The following is a 17,279-nucleotide window of genomic DNA, read 5'->3' as shown; positions in this document are numbered from 1 at the left end:
GTGCAGAAATATCTCTGCGGAGAGCCTGCTCCTTCCTTTTCTATTCAGAGAGGCTCATCAGGTCAGTGGTTTTCCCTCTATACCCCTTCTGTCTTTGATCTCTCTTCTCATCCCTCAACACACTCCAAACTTTGCCCGACTCCACGTTGGACCTTTCCAGAGGAAAAAGCAGAGAGTTGGAGCTGGAAGAGAGTATGCGAGGAGTCGAGGGCGCAAGCGCAGTGCACTAAGGTACGCGGGCGGAGGGCCCCGCCCACCCAGGGCCCCGCCCACCCTCCCGCGGCGAGCACATCCCGCCGGGCGGGGCCAACCTGCGGGAGGGGGCGGGGACTCGGGCGCCGCTGAGCGAGGTGACTGGATTCCCGCGGGCTGAGACGGCTCAGCGCCACTGCTTGGAGCAGGTAACCCGCCGCGGCCGCGCGGCGCCGCCTCAGCGCGGAGGGTGGCAGGGGCGCCCCTGGACTGCGCGTGGAGCTCCAGCGGAGTAGGGAGCCGGCGGGCTCAGGTGCGTTGCGTGTCGCCGGCCTCGGGCGGCCGCTGCGCTGGTCTCTGGGAACCGGCTCGTGGGGTTTGGGTAGGTGGGTGGGGGGTGAGAGCGGTCCCAGCCTCATCGAGGTGCCCCCTTACCCCCAGCCTCGCGAGGCTCAATGTGGAGCGACGGTTCGGCATGTTTTTTCGTCTCCTTTTTAAAAATTATTTTAATGTCGCCTTGGTTGGGGGCCCAGGTGACTGCTCCCGCGTCTCCTCAGCGACGCCTGTTCTCCGGAGCCCTGAGGGACCGGACTCAGGACCCCTCGACAGCCGCGATCACCGTGGCCTGAAAGGCAGTGACTCTCCCTGTGGGGCAGGGTGGGCTGTGGGGCGATGCTGGGACCCCGCCCTGCCTTCTCCGGCCCGCCCGGTGGGACCCCCGCACCGGAGGGAGGGGAGACCCTGTGTCCCGTGGGGCCGGCCGCGGGCTGCGGACGACGGGCCCCCTGGTGGGCTCTGGCGATAGAGGGCAGCGAACTTCCTTTGCCAGGAGAGTCCGATGAGAACTGAGTAGCTGAGTGTTTTTATCTGTGATGTTTGTGAAACTTCTTGAAGAGATGAAGGAGTGTTAAAATGTTACTTTCCTATGGTTTTTGCAAAGCATGAATTATCTACCGAGACAGATTTTAAATTTGGCTTCTATTCCAGTTTTTTTCTCTCCTTCTTTGCTATGGTTTCCTTTAAATAAGGGAAGATACTTGGATGAATTGTGGGGTGTACAACACACAGACGTCCAGGTATATAGGCAAGATAGATGCCAAGCCAAAAACAGTGATTCCTTTAGAATATTTAAAATACAGCATGTGAAGAGTTTGCTTTTGTATTTAAAATATTATACTGATTCTCACCTCATGTAGACAGTTAATAGAGTTCTGTAAAAAAAAAAAAAAAAAAAAAAGCCTGGAAATATATGAGAGTTAATAACAACACCCCTTGTTTACCGATTTCATATTTTGATATGTAACTTTGTCATGGTTAAAAATTGCTTTTTCTGGAAGGAAATGTTGATATTGCTTGCTTTTGAGAACTGGGATTCGAGATTTGCTTTTATTACCTTTTGTATTTTGTAGTTTTTGCTAATACTACGAGTTACCTTCGTAACTGGAGGAAATAGACTTCATAAAAATTTGCTCTTTTTTAACCCTTTAAGAAACATAATTTAAGGTATCTTGTATTTTATTGGCTCCTCTTGGATTATAATAAATTCATAAATTTAATTTACAAGTAAAACTAACAAATTGAGAGACTAACTCAGGTTGAGGGAAAAATGAGTTTGAGATTCTTGCAAGACATCTGGCAGAGATATCTAGTTGGCAATTTAATACATTGGTGTCGGGATTTTCTGAAGTCAGGATCAGAGTTGTAGATTCTGGAAGCATCTGGATTGTGGTAGTTAATTTTGTGAGGCTGGAAGAAATTAATTATTCAAGTAGAATACAAGAGAGGAAAACAAAGGATGAGAAACACCAATATTTAAGTGAGAGGTAGAGACAGTCAAGGAAACTGAGGAGCACTCAGGAAAGAAGGAGGAAAACTAGCAGACAGTGGTGTCATAAAAGCCAAGAGAGGAAAGAGTTTTAATGAGGAGAGAGATCTCAGAGTCAGAGGAATCAGGAAGATAGCTGATAAAGTGCCTATTGGCTTTGCCAGTTAGGAGAGGGTTGTTGATCTCAGCAAACATAATTTAAGTAAAATTATGAGGATGGAAGCCAAATATGAATGAATTTGAGGGTTGAATAGAGGATGAAGAAATAAAGATAGTGAGAGCAGAATCCTTATTTTGAGAAGCAAAGATTAAAAGGAGTGACAGGGTGGTGAAAAGGAGTTTGTATTCAGATTGGAAAGAATATAAGGAAAGTACCTTTATTTTAAAGTGCATTTCATAGCATTGTTCTCTCATGGCTAAGCAGCAGAAGCTGAGAGCCAGTCGCTGAGTGTATTGATAGAACTACAGGATACTATTATAAGAAAGTATTTCATCTCTCCCATTCAAATTATGAACACTATTTTAGGGTATTTTGGTCTTTTGGGTTCAGGTGTTGTTATCAGTTTTAAAGCCACACTTTAACAAACTGCATTGGATTGTATTTCACCTGAGTTCTAGTACTTTGATACTCCCAACTCACTTAAGTCATATGATTCCTTCATGATATCTTCATAGATATCTCAATGACTCATCTAAAAATCTTATATAGGAATCATACACTTGGACTAAATCAGAACCCATGAGGCATACATCAGTTAGGGTCTTCGCTTCAGTTCTTATGCATTCAAGGGAAAATGCTCTGAGAGTAAACTTTCTGTATAATTAGAGTTCCACTTCAATCTTCATTGAAAGTTTAATTTTTTTTCAGATAAGTAGTTTTAGGTGTATGAAAATATGAAAAGAATGGTTAACATTGGAAAAGGCCAATAATCAAGGGTTGACGAGATTGTAGAGAAACTGGAACTCTCATACCTTCTTGTAGAAGTGTAAATTGGCACAATCATTTTGGAAAACTTTTTGGCGGTATCTCCTAAAATGAAACGTACACGTAAATTATGCCCAGACTATACCTGACAAAATTCTAAAAAATGCAGATTATTATAAAGTTTAGAAAACAGATCAGTGGTTACTCAAGGTTGGGGACAATGGAAAGTAAGGAGGGATGGGTTAAAAAGTGCTATGAGGAAACTTTGGGAGATGGTGGATGTATTTGTTGTCTTGATTGTGAAGATACTTTCATCAGTGTATACATGTGTCTGACTCATTTAATTACATTTTAAATGTGCAATTTACTATAAGTCAATTGTACCTCAATAAAACTATAAAAAAGAGTAAACAAAAATAGAGAGTGGAAGAAAACACACCACTTAAGTGTACAATTGACCCTTGAACAACGCTGGGGTTTTGACCACCCACACAGTCAAAAATCCACCTAAAATTTTTGATTCCCCCAAAACTTTACTAATAGCCTCCTGTTGGCCAGAAGTCTTGCCGATAAACATAAATAGTTGATTAATGCATATTTTGTATATGTACTATATACTGTATTCTTACAGTAAAGTAAGCTAGAGAAAAGAGAATGTTAAAATCATAAGGAAAATACATTTACAATATTTATTGAAAAAAGCCACATATAAGTGGACTTGTGCCGTTCAAACCAGTGTTCAGGGGTCAACTGTATTTCTTTTAAGTACTGTAGTTATCTTAGAGTGATGGGATTATTGGTATTTTTCTTTTTCTTCATATAGTTTTCTGTATTTATGATATTTTCTACAACAACCACGTATTTACTTAATTTTTAAATGAGAAATTATTTCTTATGTGCAAAACAGTACTTTGACACACCTACAGAATTAGGAATACAAATAAAATAAATGCTTCTGTACCCATATCATACTTTAGAAATAATACCTAGCCAATATTTTTGAAGGGCTAATTATATCTTTCTCCCTGATAGTGTCTTTCTCTTTCCACACTCCGTGATTTTCTATATAGTTTTACTATATACTCGTATGTATATCATTTAGTTTTGTCTATTCTATCACTTTTTTGGCACACATTATATTTGTGAGATTCATCTGTTGATGTGTATGATTTGTTTACTTTTAAATGCTGTACAGTCCCTTGTATGACTTTACCACTGTTAATCCATCCTCCCGTTAATGGATATTTGGGGGAGGGGAGGGGTTCAGTCTTCTTTTTTTAATTTAATTTTTACTTTTTGCCATTAAAAACTGTGCTGACCATTCTAATTGATGTCTCTTTGTGTACGTATGCAAGAATTTCCCTGGCTTTTTGCCTGGGAGTAGAGTTGTGGATCTTTAGTTTTGCTAGATAATAAATTGTTTTATAAAGTGGTTGCACCAGTTTATACTCTGACAAGCGGTGTGTTAAGTGTTCACTTTGTTCCCCTTCTCAGCAACATTGAGACATTTGTACAACAACATTTGTAATTATCTGAATTTTTTTCTTTTCAACAGTCTTGTGGGTGACAAATGGTACCCCATTGGGAGTTTAATTTACATTTCCTTAATTACTAATCATTTTGAACCTTTTATAATTCCTCTTCTGTAGGATGTCTATTTATGTCTTTTGCCAGTTTTTTTTTTTTATCATTTAAAAATACCTTTTTAAAATTGATTTCTGGAAGTTTTTGTTTGTTTGTTTGTTTTTTAAATATGTATTCTGGGTACTAATCCTTTGTCAGTTAAAATGTGGCAAATATCTTTTTCCTAGTCAGTAGCTTGTCTTCTTACGTTATAGTGGTTTCTGATGGACACATCCGTACTTTAATGGAGTTGAGTATGTCAGCCATTTTCTTATGATTAGTGCTTTTGGTATCTTGTTTAACAAATATTTCCCTTCCCTGAGGTCATAAAGATAGAGTCTGCTATTTTTTTCTAAAAGCTTTAAAATGTTGCCTTTCATATTTATGTCCTTAATCCATGTGGAAATGATTTTTGTGTGGTGTGAAGTGGGGGTTCAGTTTTTTTTTTCCCCATGTGGGTAAGCTTTTTTCCATCGTCATTTATTGAATATTCTGTTTTTCCTGCCAGTGGTCTGTATCATACGTTTTTCTCAGGTCTCCTTGCTGTAATCTTATTTACTTTAGTTGTATAAAGAGCCTCGATATTTAAGAGAACAAACACCCACCCATGCTTCTTAAAAACTAGACTCCCCTTCAAATCTATGTTTAATTTCTTTTCTGAAGTAAACTTTTAATTGTAGTATAATGTATTATTTAAGTCTTAAATATCTACAGTAATCACAAGTAGTACGGAAGCTGCTTTAATGTAGACTGTCTAGTTTTTGCAAATCCTGTCCTAGCTCACTGGAAAATTTTAACTTGAAAAGCTAATAGAGGATTTTCATTTTGGGAATATAGTTAAGATATTTGGGGAAACCTTCACACTGAAACTATAGCCAAGAATAGTGTATTTAAAAGAAAATGAAAAGGAATTGATATGTCAGAATCCAAGAGAAAGCTGAAAACCTGAGAGACTGAAGGAGCTCTTAAGTCTTACCTGTTCTGAGGGAGTTTGCTCAACTCCGGGAAGTTGATTGGGTTTGAGTAAGAACTTGGTAGATTTGCAGGACGGGAGGTAGAAGTCAGCCCGGGGCTCATTCAAGGTAAGCTAACAAGAGACTTTCTGCCCATAATTCTGGGATCCCAAAGGTCTGTGTTATCATGTAAAGGATGAAAACTCACTCTGTATCCTTCAAGGATCTGCAATGAAAGTTGCCTCGATGCCAAGTAAAACAGAGGGGGGGGGAAAGCCTGTCCTTCAGAAGTTGCAGCCGTCAGACCATGAAAGAAATTCACATCATTGCGGTGGTCTAAAAAAGCTTCAAAATGTGAATTTTTGAAAATCTTTTTTTTTTTTTTTTTTGGAGCTATAATTCACATACTATAAAATTCACCCTTTTAAAGTATACAATTCTGTGTTTTTTCATATATTCACAAAGTTGTACAATCATCATCACTAATTCTAAAACATTTTCATCACCCCCAAAAGAAACTTTGTACCCCATTAGAAGTCACTCCTCATTCCTCCCCCACCCAACCCCTGGCTATCACTAGTCCACGTTTTGTCTCTATGAATTTGCTGATTCTGGGCATTTCATATGAATAGAGTCATACAATATGCAGTCTTTTGTGTCTTGCTGCTTTCATTCAGCATAATGTTGTTAAGGTTTATTCATGTAGTAGCATGAATCAGTACTTCACTCCTTTTTATGGCTGAATAATATTCCATTGTATGAATATCCCACATTTTGTTTTTCCATTCATTAGTTGATGGATATTTGGTTTATATCTATTTTTTGGCTATTATGAATAATTTGCTACGGACATTTGTATGGAACTATATTTTCCATTCTCATAGGTATATTTACCTAGGAGTGGAATTTCTGGGTCATATGGTAGCTGTTTAAATTTTTGAGGAACTGCCAAACTGTTTGCCAAAGCCGCTGTGCCATTTTTCATTCCCATCAATAATATATGAGGGTTCCAGTTTCCCAATATCCTTGCCAAGACTTATTTTTATCTGTCTTTTTAATTATAGCCCTCTTAATGTGTGTGAAGTGGTATCTCATTGTGGTTTTGGTTTGCATTGCCCTAGTGATATTGAGAACCTTTTCATGTGTTTATTGGCCATTTGTGTTCTTTGAAGAAACGTCTATTTACATCCTTTGCCCATTTTAAAATTGCGTTATTTGTGAAGGCATGAATTTAAAATCATCTGGTTAGCAAATACAAATATTCTCTGTAGGAACATACTCACATCTTTGGCTTAAAGTTTTGAGGTCAATGAATATTGTGAAAGATAGCCCAAATACACACGGAAATAAGACAACCTGAGCAAGAATCAGCAGAAACAATGGATAATTAGAAGTAAATTTACAAAAGCTTTATGTATTGGAATTACCAGTCATAGATTATTAAAATAACTATGATGGGCTATTTTTAAGTAAATAAAAGACAAGTTTAAAAATACATGCAGGGAACAGGAGACTTAAAAGTAACAGAGATCCAGAGCTTGTTGAAAAGAACAATAATTTCTGTTAATGAAAAATGCAGTAATAAAAACTCAAAACTCATTTTTCCTCCTTACCCCACCCCTAAAACTCATTTGTTGAGGTTCACCATTGATTAAGCAATTAGGCAAACCCCAAGAATGAGTGAACTGGAATATAGATCAGATCATTCAGAATACAGCGCAAAGAGACAGAAGTGAAAAATGTAAAAGAGATTGAGAGACATAGAAATTAGAATGATCAGAATGAGAAGTTATAGTGAGAAAGTCTAATAAATTGGAATTTCTGAAAGAAATAGAGAATGGGCAAAGCAATATTTAAAGAAATAATGAATGAGGATTTTTCATTCCTGGAAAATCTACTAGTACTGGTGGAAAGACCAATCCACAGATTGGTTATTCCTTGATTGCTCAGTAGTATTTCATTGTATAGATAAAATGCAATTTGTTTATTCACCTGTTGATGGATATGTGATAGTTTTCAGTTTTTGACTATTTCAAATAGAGCTTCTGTGAACACTAGTGTACAAGTCTTTGGATATCTGAGTTCTTTATTCCTGAGTAAGTACTTAGGAATGGAATGTCTGCATCATATAGTAGGTATATGTTCAAGAAACTGCCAAACCATTTTATATTGCCACCAGTTGAATATGAGAGTTCTGTTTGTTCCACATGCTTATAAACACTTGGAATGGTCAGTCCTTGCATTTTTATCTTTTTAAAATAAACATTTAGTATTATTTCATTGTAGTTTTAATTTGCATTTTCGTAATGACCAATGGTGTTGAACATGCTTTCGTGTGCTTTTTTGGCCATTTGCATATTTCTTTGAGAAGTGTCTGTTCAAATCCTTTGCCTATTTTTAAATTGTGATGTTTTCCTTTTTATTGTTGAGTTGTGATAGTTTTATATATTCTGGATATAAACTCATTATTGGATTTATGATTTGCTTATTTTTTCTCTCAGTCTCTTAGTTGTCTTCATTTTCTTGATGGTGTCTTTTGAAGCACAAAGCTTGATTTTGTTTAATTTTGATAAAGTTTACTATATCAAAATTTTCTTTTATTGCTGTGCTTTTGGTGTTATACCTAAGAAATTATTGCCTAATCCAAATTCACAAAGAATTAATTACTCCTGTTTTCTTTTAGGAGTTTTGTAATTTTAGCTCTTACAATAAGATTTGTGATCAGTTTTGAGTTAATTTTTTGTGTGCAGTGTGTGGTAGTCATCTCCTCCAAATTCTTTCTTTCTTTTCCTTTCTCTGTCTCTTTTATTTTTTATTTTTTTGCATGTGGATAGTCAGTTGTCCCAGGACCATTCATTGAAAACACTGTTCTTTTTAAAGTCTCTTGGCACCTTTGTTAAAAATCAATAGACCATAAATGTAAGGGCTTATTCTGGGCTCTCAGTTTTGTTCCATTCATCCTTATGCCAACATCAGTCTTAATTACTGTAGCTTTGAAGTAAATTTTGAGTTCAAGAAGTATATCTTCCAACTTTGTTCTGCTTTTTCAAGATTGTTTTGGCTGTTCTGTGTCATTTGCGTTTCCACATGAAGTTTAGGATCACTGTAAACTTATGTAAAGAATCCAGAAGGGATTTTTGTGGGGATTGTGTTGAATCTGTAGACAATTAGGGGGAGTATTGCCATCTTGATAATATTGTCTCCCAATCCATGAACATGGGATATCATTCCATTTATTGAAGTCTTCTTTAATAATTTTCAATAATGGTTATAGTTTTCAGTGTACACGTCTTGAACTTCTCTTGTTAAAGTATTCCTAAGTATTTTAAGTTTTTTTTTAATGTTATCATTAATGGAATGGATTTCTAAATTTCAGTTTAGATTGTTCATTGTTAGTTTATAGAAATAAAACTAATTTTTGTATATTAATCTTATGTCTTGCAACTGTCAACTTATTTATTACTTCTAGTGTTTTTTTTAGTGAATTCCTTTGGCTCTTTTTATTAGGTTGTTGCAAAAGTAATTGTGGTTTTTGCAGTTATTTTTAACCTTTTAAACCACAATTACTTTTGCACCAACCTAATATTTGTAAGATCAAGTTGTTTGAATAAAGAGAGTTTTATTTCTTCATTTCCAGTATGGATGCCCTTTATATCCTTCTAGTCTAATTGCTTTTGCTAGAATCCTCAGTACAGTGTTGAACAGAAGTGGTGTGAGTGGACGTCGTTTTGTCTGGACTGAGAGGGAAAGCATTCAGTCTTTTAGCGGCTACTATGATGTTTACTGTAGGTTTTCATAGATGCTCTTTGTTATATTGAGAAGATTCTCTTCCATTCCTAGTTTGATTAACTTTTTTTCTTTATCACGAATGAGTATTGGGTTTTTTCAAACCTTTTTTGGGGGGCGAGGGGTATCTATTGAGATGATCTTGTAGTTTTTGTCCCATATTCTATTATATAATGTATTACATGAATTGATTTTCAGATGTTAAACCAATCTTGCAATCCTGGGATAAGTCTCACTCGGTTATGTACATTCTTTTTGTATATTCCTGGTTTGCTAGTATTTTGTTGAGGATTTTTGTGTCTGTATTCATGAGGGATATCCATCCTTTCACTTTTAACTTATTTGTGTCTTCATAAGTACATTTTTTGTAACCATCATATACTTGGGTCATTCTTTTTTTATCCAATCTAACTGTCTCTGCCTTTTAATTGTTAAAGTTAGAACATTTAAACTTAGTGTGATTATTTGTGTGATTAGATTTTAAATTAATCATCTTACAGTTTTCTGTTGATCCCACCTGTTCTTTGTTCCTCCTCGTTCAGTCATCTTGCTATTTGTTTTCTATTCATCCCAGCTGTTCTTTGTCCCCCACTTATTTTTTTCTGTTTTAAAAAAACCACTAATTGAGAATTTTTTTGGTATGATTTCATTTCATCAACTTTGGGCTTATTAGCTAAACCTCTGTTTTTTATTTTATTTTAGTGGTTGGTTTTGGGTTTTTAGTACATATCTTTCTTTAACTTTGCATGGTCTACCCTCAAATGGCATTTTATACCACATCACATCTAGTACAAGAACCTTACAATGGAATCCTTCTATTTCTCCCCACATCACCACGTTATTTTTGTGTAAGCATCAATAATCTTTTAAAGACATTTAAATAATAATCTTATACATTTATAGCCATGGTGCTCTTGTGTAGATTCACATTTCCATCTGGTATCATTCTTCTGCCTGAAGAGTGTCCTTGAACACTTCTTGTGGTGTGGATCTGCCGGTGGTGCATTATTTCAGCCTTTCTGTGTCTGGAAAAGGCTTTATGACCCCTTCCTTTTTGAAAGATTTTCTCCCGGTGTCAAATTCCACATTTACAGTTTTTTTTCCTTTCAGTACTTTAAAGATTTTGCTCTACTCTTTTCTTGCTTATATTGTTTCCAGTGAGAATTATGCTGCTATTGTTTCTTTGTTCCTAAGGAGTATATAACACGTCTTCTTTTTTCTAACTGCTTTTAAGATTTCCTCTTCATCACTGGTTTTGAGTTGTGCTATTATGATGTTTGTTGGTGTAGTTTTCTTCGTAATTCCTGTGCTTGGTGTTTGTTGAAGTTCTTAGGTAGATCTGTGGTATGTAGTTATCAAATTTGGATAATAGTTTCCAAATATTTTTTTCTTTGTATTTATTCTTTCAGTCTCCTTCATGGACTTCAGTTACATGTATATTAGACTGCTTGAGATTGTCCCATGGGTCACAGATGCTCTTTACATTTTGCTTTCTTTATTCTTTCTTCTCTCTGTTTTGTTTTGGATAGTTTCTCTTACTGTATCTTTAAGTTCATTAGTCTTTTCTTTTGCAATAGCTAATCTGCTGTTAATCCTATCCGTTGTATTTTCCTGTCTCAGACAGTATAGTTTTTATTTCTAGAAGTTGAGTTTTGGATCTTTCTTTATATCTTTCATGTCTCTACTTTTTGAACATATAGAATCCAGTTATAACTGTTTTAATGTCTTTAACTGTCTGTCAATTCTGGGTTAGTTCCAGTTGATTAATTTTTCTCATTATTGCTTATATTTTTTTGCTAATTTTTTGTTAATGTTTTATTGGATGCCAGACATTGTGCATTTTACCTTGTGTACTACGTAGTTTTCAATTTCTGTAAATATTTTTTGTTTGGGGAGATAGTTAAGTTTCTTGGGAATAGTTGGATATTTTTGAGTCATGCTTTTACAGTTTTATAGGTGGAAGCAGATTAGTGTTTAGTTTGTAGTCTAGGGCGATTTATTCCCCACCACTGAGGTAAGACCCTTCTGAGTACTCAGTCACCTGTGAATTACAAGGTTTTTCCAGTCTGGTTTGTGGGAATGGCGTGACCGTGTTTTCCCGAAAATAAGACCTAGCTGGGCCATCAGCTCTAATGCATCTTTTGGAGCAAAAATTAATATAATACCTGGTCTTATTTTACTATAATATAAGACCAGGTCTTATATCATATCATATCATACCAGGTCTTATATTAATTTTTGCTCCAAAAGACACATTAGAGTTGATGGTCCTGCTGGGTCTTATTTTCGGGGAAACAGGGTATTACTGACCTTGGTGAGTGCTCATTATGGTTTTTGTCATCGTTTCTGGTGGTTTTCCTCCAGCCTTGTGTAGCTTCTTGGTAGGCATGCTCTGATCTGTGTTCTGCTGAATACATGAGGGGGACCCTCTGCTCATGTCAGGTTCTCTCTGTGTGCACCTCTGTACTGTTCTGTCATGCAAACTCTAGCTGCCTTATTCTTATGCATGCAAATCAATGTGTTTCCTTTTCTGCATTCCTCCCCCATGTTCACCAACTCATTTGGGATGACTTAACGCCATCAGCATGGAGGACCTTGCCCCCAGAAGTAGGAATCATTTTAACGAGTTGTCCCACATTCCCTTCATGATTAATGTGAAGTATTTGCAAGCTGACTGGGGTCAGATTTGTAGTCCGATGAGCATGTTACTTGTATTTATGTGAGCTGGTTATTGTACTTTGTTTCCTTGTCTATTGACTACATATTTGCTGAGTTCCAGCTATATTCCCAGCATCATACAGGGTGCTGAACGTTAAATAGAAAGTGAAACAATATTGTTTCTGGACACTTTATATTCTAGCAGGGGATAGAATATAAAGTCTCGGGTCTCAGGAATGTCAAAAAAAATGTAATTATTTTCTTAAGTTCACTAGATGTTTAGACATGAGAGAAATTTATATGACTTGAGTGGTGAAGGAGTGCTCTAAACTGGGGCCAAAAAGGGCTTTTGAAAATGTATAAATTTTTTAAAACAGAAATCAGTTATAATATGTAATGGAAGAAAAGGTGCTATTGTAAGAGCTAAACAAATTTTATAGGCATATGCTTAACAAGAAAAGTTCAAAATTTATACTATAAGGAAAACTATGAAAACTCCCAAAGGTACACAGATTTGAACAAATGTAAAGATATACCTATTTATGGGTAGAAAAACTCAACATCCTAAAGATGTCACTTTTTTCTAAAACAATTTATAAATTTAACATGAACCCAGTGAAAGTACCATTAGATTTTTCCTCCTAGGGCTAGAGAGGTTATAAAGTTCATTTGCAAGAACAGACAAGCAAGAATAGCTCGGAAAACCCTGGAATTGCAGATCAATACAGATGGGAGGCTAGCCCTACTAGATATTAAAACATATTATAAGCCTTTATAATTAAAAATATGTGGTATTGGTGCAGGAAAATACAGAGCAATTGAAGGCAATAGAAAATACAGAAATAAATCCAATTGCGTGTAGCAATTTAGTCAATAACAACAGCAGCATGCCCTCTCTCTCGCTCAGTCTTTCTTGCATAGCAGAAAACACCATCATCAAAGTAAAAAGACAGTTACAAACTGGAAGAATGTTGGCTGCTTATATCATGGACAATGGGTTAATCTCAAATGTATGAAGATCCTTTAAAAATTAGTATGAAAAGAAGTGATAGCTTTATAGAAAGATGGGCAAGAGATAAGAGCGAGGTCATAGAGACAGATACTGGTTAGCCTTATATGAATAGGTCCCCAGCCTCATTTCTTATGAGAGAGATGCAAATTAAAACAACATGAGATATCATTTCTTTTTTTAATCAGGTTGGCAAAAGTCCAGCATTTTGACACTTTGCTGGTGACAGACATAGGTACTCTTCATACATTGCTACTGGGAATGCAAATTGGTGGCACAACTTCAGAGAGAAATTTAACAATATTAAAGAAAATTACACATATCTATCTACCTTTTGACCCAGTAGTCATATCTCTAGGACTCTATGTGACAGATATACACTGGGAAATATCTGAAAATATAATGTGTGCACAAAGATACTGTGTCACTATTTCTAATAGCAAAAGACTGGAAACAATCCAGATTTTTATCTTGATTTGAATGAAACAACTATGAAAAAATTTGACACCGTAGGAGAAATTTAAACACTGACTGGGGAGTGTTTAATAAAATATTTTAGATATGATAATTCTATTATGGTTATGTTTTTAAAGTAGTTTTAAAAGATATTTGGTATGTTAGCGTCCATTATAGTTACTATTTGTTTTGATGCTGAAATCGATCCATTTTTAGCCTCTTGAAGTTAACTCGTGAGGTCCTTCTGCCACATCTTTTAGAGAGAATTACTTAAGTGTTTATGGATGAAATTATATGATTGGAATTTGTTTCAAAAGAATCCAAAGGACAAGTTGAGTGAAGAAGTAGAGCTGAATTAAGATTTGCCATGAGTTGATATTTAGTTTGGGTCATAGGGTTACGCTATTCTGTGTTCTTTTGTATACATTTGAAATTTCCCATGCAAATGTACAAAGTTTAGGTAGGCATAAATGAAGCGAGTGCATTTAGAAAAAAGTCATTGAGAGCAAGGTGGGCAATTGGACATGAAGTTCTCATATAATTTTATATTTCTGGTGAATTTAAAACAGACTCCCTTTATTTCCAGTATATCGTGTTTGTGACTTAGTTTGCTGGTAACGTGTGTGTGATACAGTGATAACATATTTTTTTCTATTAGTGTAATTCTAAACATTAGACTAACTCATAAAGTGTAAAGTTATTTATTGACCCCCATTATGGGCCTTTGGGGTTTACAAAAGAATTGATTTGAAGGAAATGAATTTTTTCTCATACTTTTTTAAGAGTACCGTATTATCTTTCAAATTTTGCTTGGACGTTAATTTAGATAAACGAAGCTAAAGAGAAAACTGAGTGGAATTTTTCTTTTTTTCAGATTTGACATTGCGATTGTTCATTTAGTAATTTTTAAGCATGTCATCTTATTAATTTATAAGGAGCACAGGTTATACACAGTTACATGTAGGAACAAAAATTTATTTTGCTGTGAACATTTGAACTTCTTAGAAAGACAGACGATATTTATTTAGTGATACCTAATGGCATTAAGCATGATCATTTTAACTTGTTTTCTATTCTACCAACAGATTAATATTAAAATTGGAAGCTTACATATTTTGCTGGATATTGGAAATTGAATATAATGGCAACAGAGTTCATAAAGAGTTGCTGTAGAGGATGTTTCTATGGTGAAACAGAGAAGCACAGCTGTGAGTTTGTTTTGCTTTGACTTCAACAAACATTTAATGTTTTCTTTACTTGTGGCATTTTGTAGTATAAGGATAAATGAATCGCATTTCCTAACTTTGTGGGGGAGGCAGATACATAAATATAAGGCACAATAGGTAAGAAAATACCCTGGAGTATAGGGGAAAGAGAGATGAATTCAACCCAGGAGACACCCTGGGGCAACACCACCAAGAAAATGGCATTTGGCGAGGAAAGTCTGAAGAGGATTTTAGCCAGCTGAGTGGGAAGCAGGAAGTAAGAGAAGGTGAGGACTGCACAGGAGTGTTCCAGGTGGATGGAATAGTACGGGCAAAGGTGGACAATGACGAGTGGTGGTGTTTGGGGGATAACGTATTCTGGCAAATGTTTTAAATGTTTAAAAAATGCCTTTCGTGAATGACCCAAGGGGAGACGAGACCCATAACTTTATCAGACCCACATTTATCAAGGACTCCTGGAGATCTCCCTTTCCGTTGCTTGGTTTCCTCATCCCTTCAGGGTATGACTGGAGCATTATTTTACATGGACTCTTTCTGGTATTTCTTAGTCTAGAGCAGGGGTGTCCAGATTGTGGCCTGCGGGCCAACGGCGGCCCGCGATCCATTTTTTACTGGCCCGCAGCAAATTCCAAAAATATATTTAGTTTACTTAAATAAACCAGGTGAGGCAATACGTACCTCACCTCGAGTGAGTGGCCCGGCTGTTTGTGTATTTTACCGAATATGGCCTTTGGTGAAAAACGTTGAAAAAAGTTTGGACACCCCTAGTCCAGAGCATAGCTTCCTAGTATATTTGAGTACAAAGGCTTCTTTTTTGCATGAAAACATTTCTTACATTCCTGCACAATGGTAGTTGTATTTTTATCCATTCTACAGACAATACTGTTTATACCTAAAGATTAACTCTGGGTGTCCCTTACCTCCCTGTCCTAAGTCACGCATTTTAGGAATTACATATTGTTCTAGAGAATGGAAAAATAGGTCAGGGAAGCTAGCACAAGGAGAGTTGCTGTTACATTAGGGTATGTGTATTTTATTTTGTGATTTGGTGAAGATTGACCTTTAGCTTCTTTCCAGAATTGCTTTATGTATTTAAAACTGCTGTTAATCATTAGTGTGACAACAAGAATTGCTTTGTTGAGAATATTTTTAAACGACTAGATTTTACTTGAAAGTATTGTGGAATTAACTACAAAATAAACTTGTCTTCCATCTCTGAGCTCTTGTGGGAATGAGACTCTTGAAAATCTGCTTTTACCATTACGATAAGTTAATATACTTTGACAAGAGTCTATTAATTGGCTCAAATATTGGCTGGACAGAATTAATGTGGAGCCCAGAAGTGCTTGATAGGACCCAAGAGTAGTTCATGTATCAGCAGTTTCTTCTAAAATGATTAAATAAGTACCAAAGCATGTTAGGTTTAGATTATTACATATAAATCTACATGCATATTGTTAATTTTTTCGTTTTTCTCTCCTTTTATATGCAGTTTCCGCGGAAAATGACTTTAAAACAGCAGTCTCAAATAGTCAAAATACTACTGTCTGTATAGCTCCATTGACTTCTGTTCCTGTAAAGCCTCAGCTGGGCTGTACTGAAGATTATTTACTTTCCAAATTACCGTCTGATGGCAAGGAAGTACCATTTGTGGTGCCCAGGTTTAAGTTATCTTATATTCAGCCCAGCACACAAGGAACTCTTTCACATCTGGAAGAACTTGAAGGTAAACAATAAAATGGCATGGTTTAAAAATCAACAGGCAGCATTTAAATGTTGTTACTGCTACTATTTTGTTCTTTTGTATCTTCAGCATAAAGATGTATTTTTATATGCAATTTTACCTTTTGCTTTTTATATGTTTTGCTCTTCCTGTAGAGGAACTTAATGTGCAGTATTTTTGAAAGGTCCCATTATGAAATCTGATCATAATACAACACATTTGTATGTTGCTTTGGCCTTTCTTAAAGGAATAATATAATTATTAGGTTGGTGCAAAAGTAATTGCGGTTTTTGCAATTATTTTTAACCTTTTAAACCGCAATTACTTTTGCACCAACCTAATATAATGCATCGGTTACCCTTCACTGATCTAGAAGGGAAAAAAATAGAGGAATTAGTCTGTATTTGATCAGTAAATATAGTAAACATTCCTATCTACTATTTTCTAAAATTTTGTGTGAAGAGACATAAGGAAGCGATGAAGTAGTCCTTCTTCCTTCCCGTCTTTCTTCCTTTTCCATCTTTCTTCACAAAGATGATTTATAGACTTCCCAGGCTATAAATAAACTTTAATCTAAATCTAAATACACTTCTCAGTCTAAATAGCTGCTTGAATAAGGTAGATGCTTTGGCTGAATTTTGTCTGATATTGTAGAATCCAGTGGACTAAGGAAGAGGAAACAACATGTAACTCTTGTGGTATTTTAAAAATAATTTTAGTACATTCAAATACTGTCAGTCATTATGATTTTTTCCCCTCAAAATTTTATTATGAAAAATTTGAGACATACAGAAAAATCTGAAAGACCTTAATGGTGAATACCTATACATCTATCACGTAGATTCTTTCATTTACATTTTACTGTACTTGTTATCACATTTCTGTCCATCTAGCCGTTCCTCT

The 17,279-nt window shown here is 35.9% G+C and overlaps 1 protein-coding gene across 1 annotated transcript in view; it reads left to right on the top strand.

Annotated features, from left to right (window-relative positions):
* Positions 1-367: 367 nt before the first annotated feature.
* The window catches only part of TC2N (tandem C2 domains, nuclear), a 39,636-nt gene continuing 22,724 nt past the window's right edge, over positions 368-17,279 (top strand). The window contains exons 1-3 of the mRNA XM_019745207.3: positions 368-505; positions 14,513-14,635; positions 16,146-16,379. Of these exons, the coding sequence (XP_019600766.2) occupies positions 14,569-14,635; positions 16,146-16,379 (301 nt within the window). The 5' untranslated portion in view covers positions 368-505; positions 14,513-14,568. The remainder of the gene's footprint in view (positions 506-14,512; positions 14,636-16,145; positions 16,380-17,279) is intronic.

Source organism: Rhinolophus sinicus, chromosome 3 (assembly GCF_057876585.1).
Source record: "Rhinolophus sinicus isolate RSI-liver-muscle chromosome 3, RSI-T2T, whole genome shotgun sequence".
In the NCBI taxonomy this organism is placed as follows: Eukaryota; Metazoa; Chordata; class Mammalia; order Chiroptera; family Rhinolophidae; genus Rhinolophus; species Rhinolophus sinicus.
Note: the sequence above shows the minus strand (reverse complement) of the source record. Positions and strands in the feature narration are given on the sequence as shown.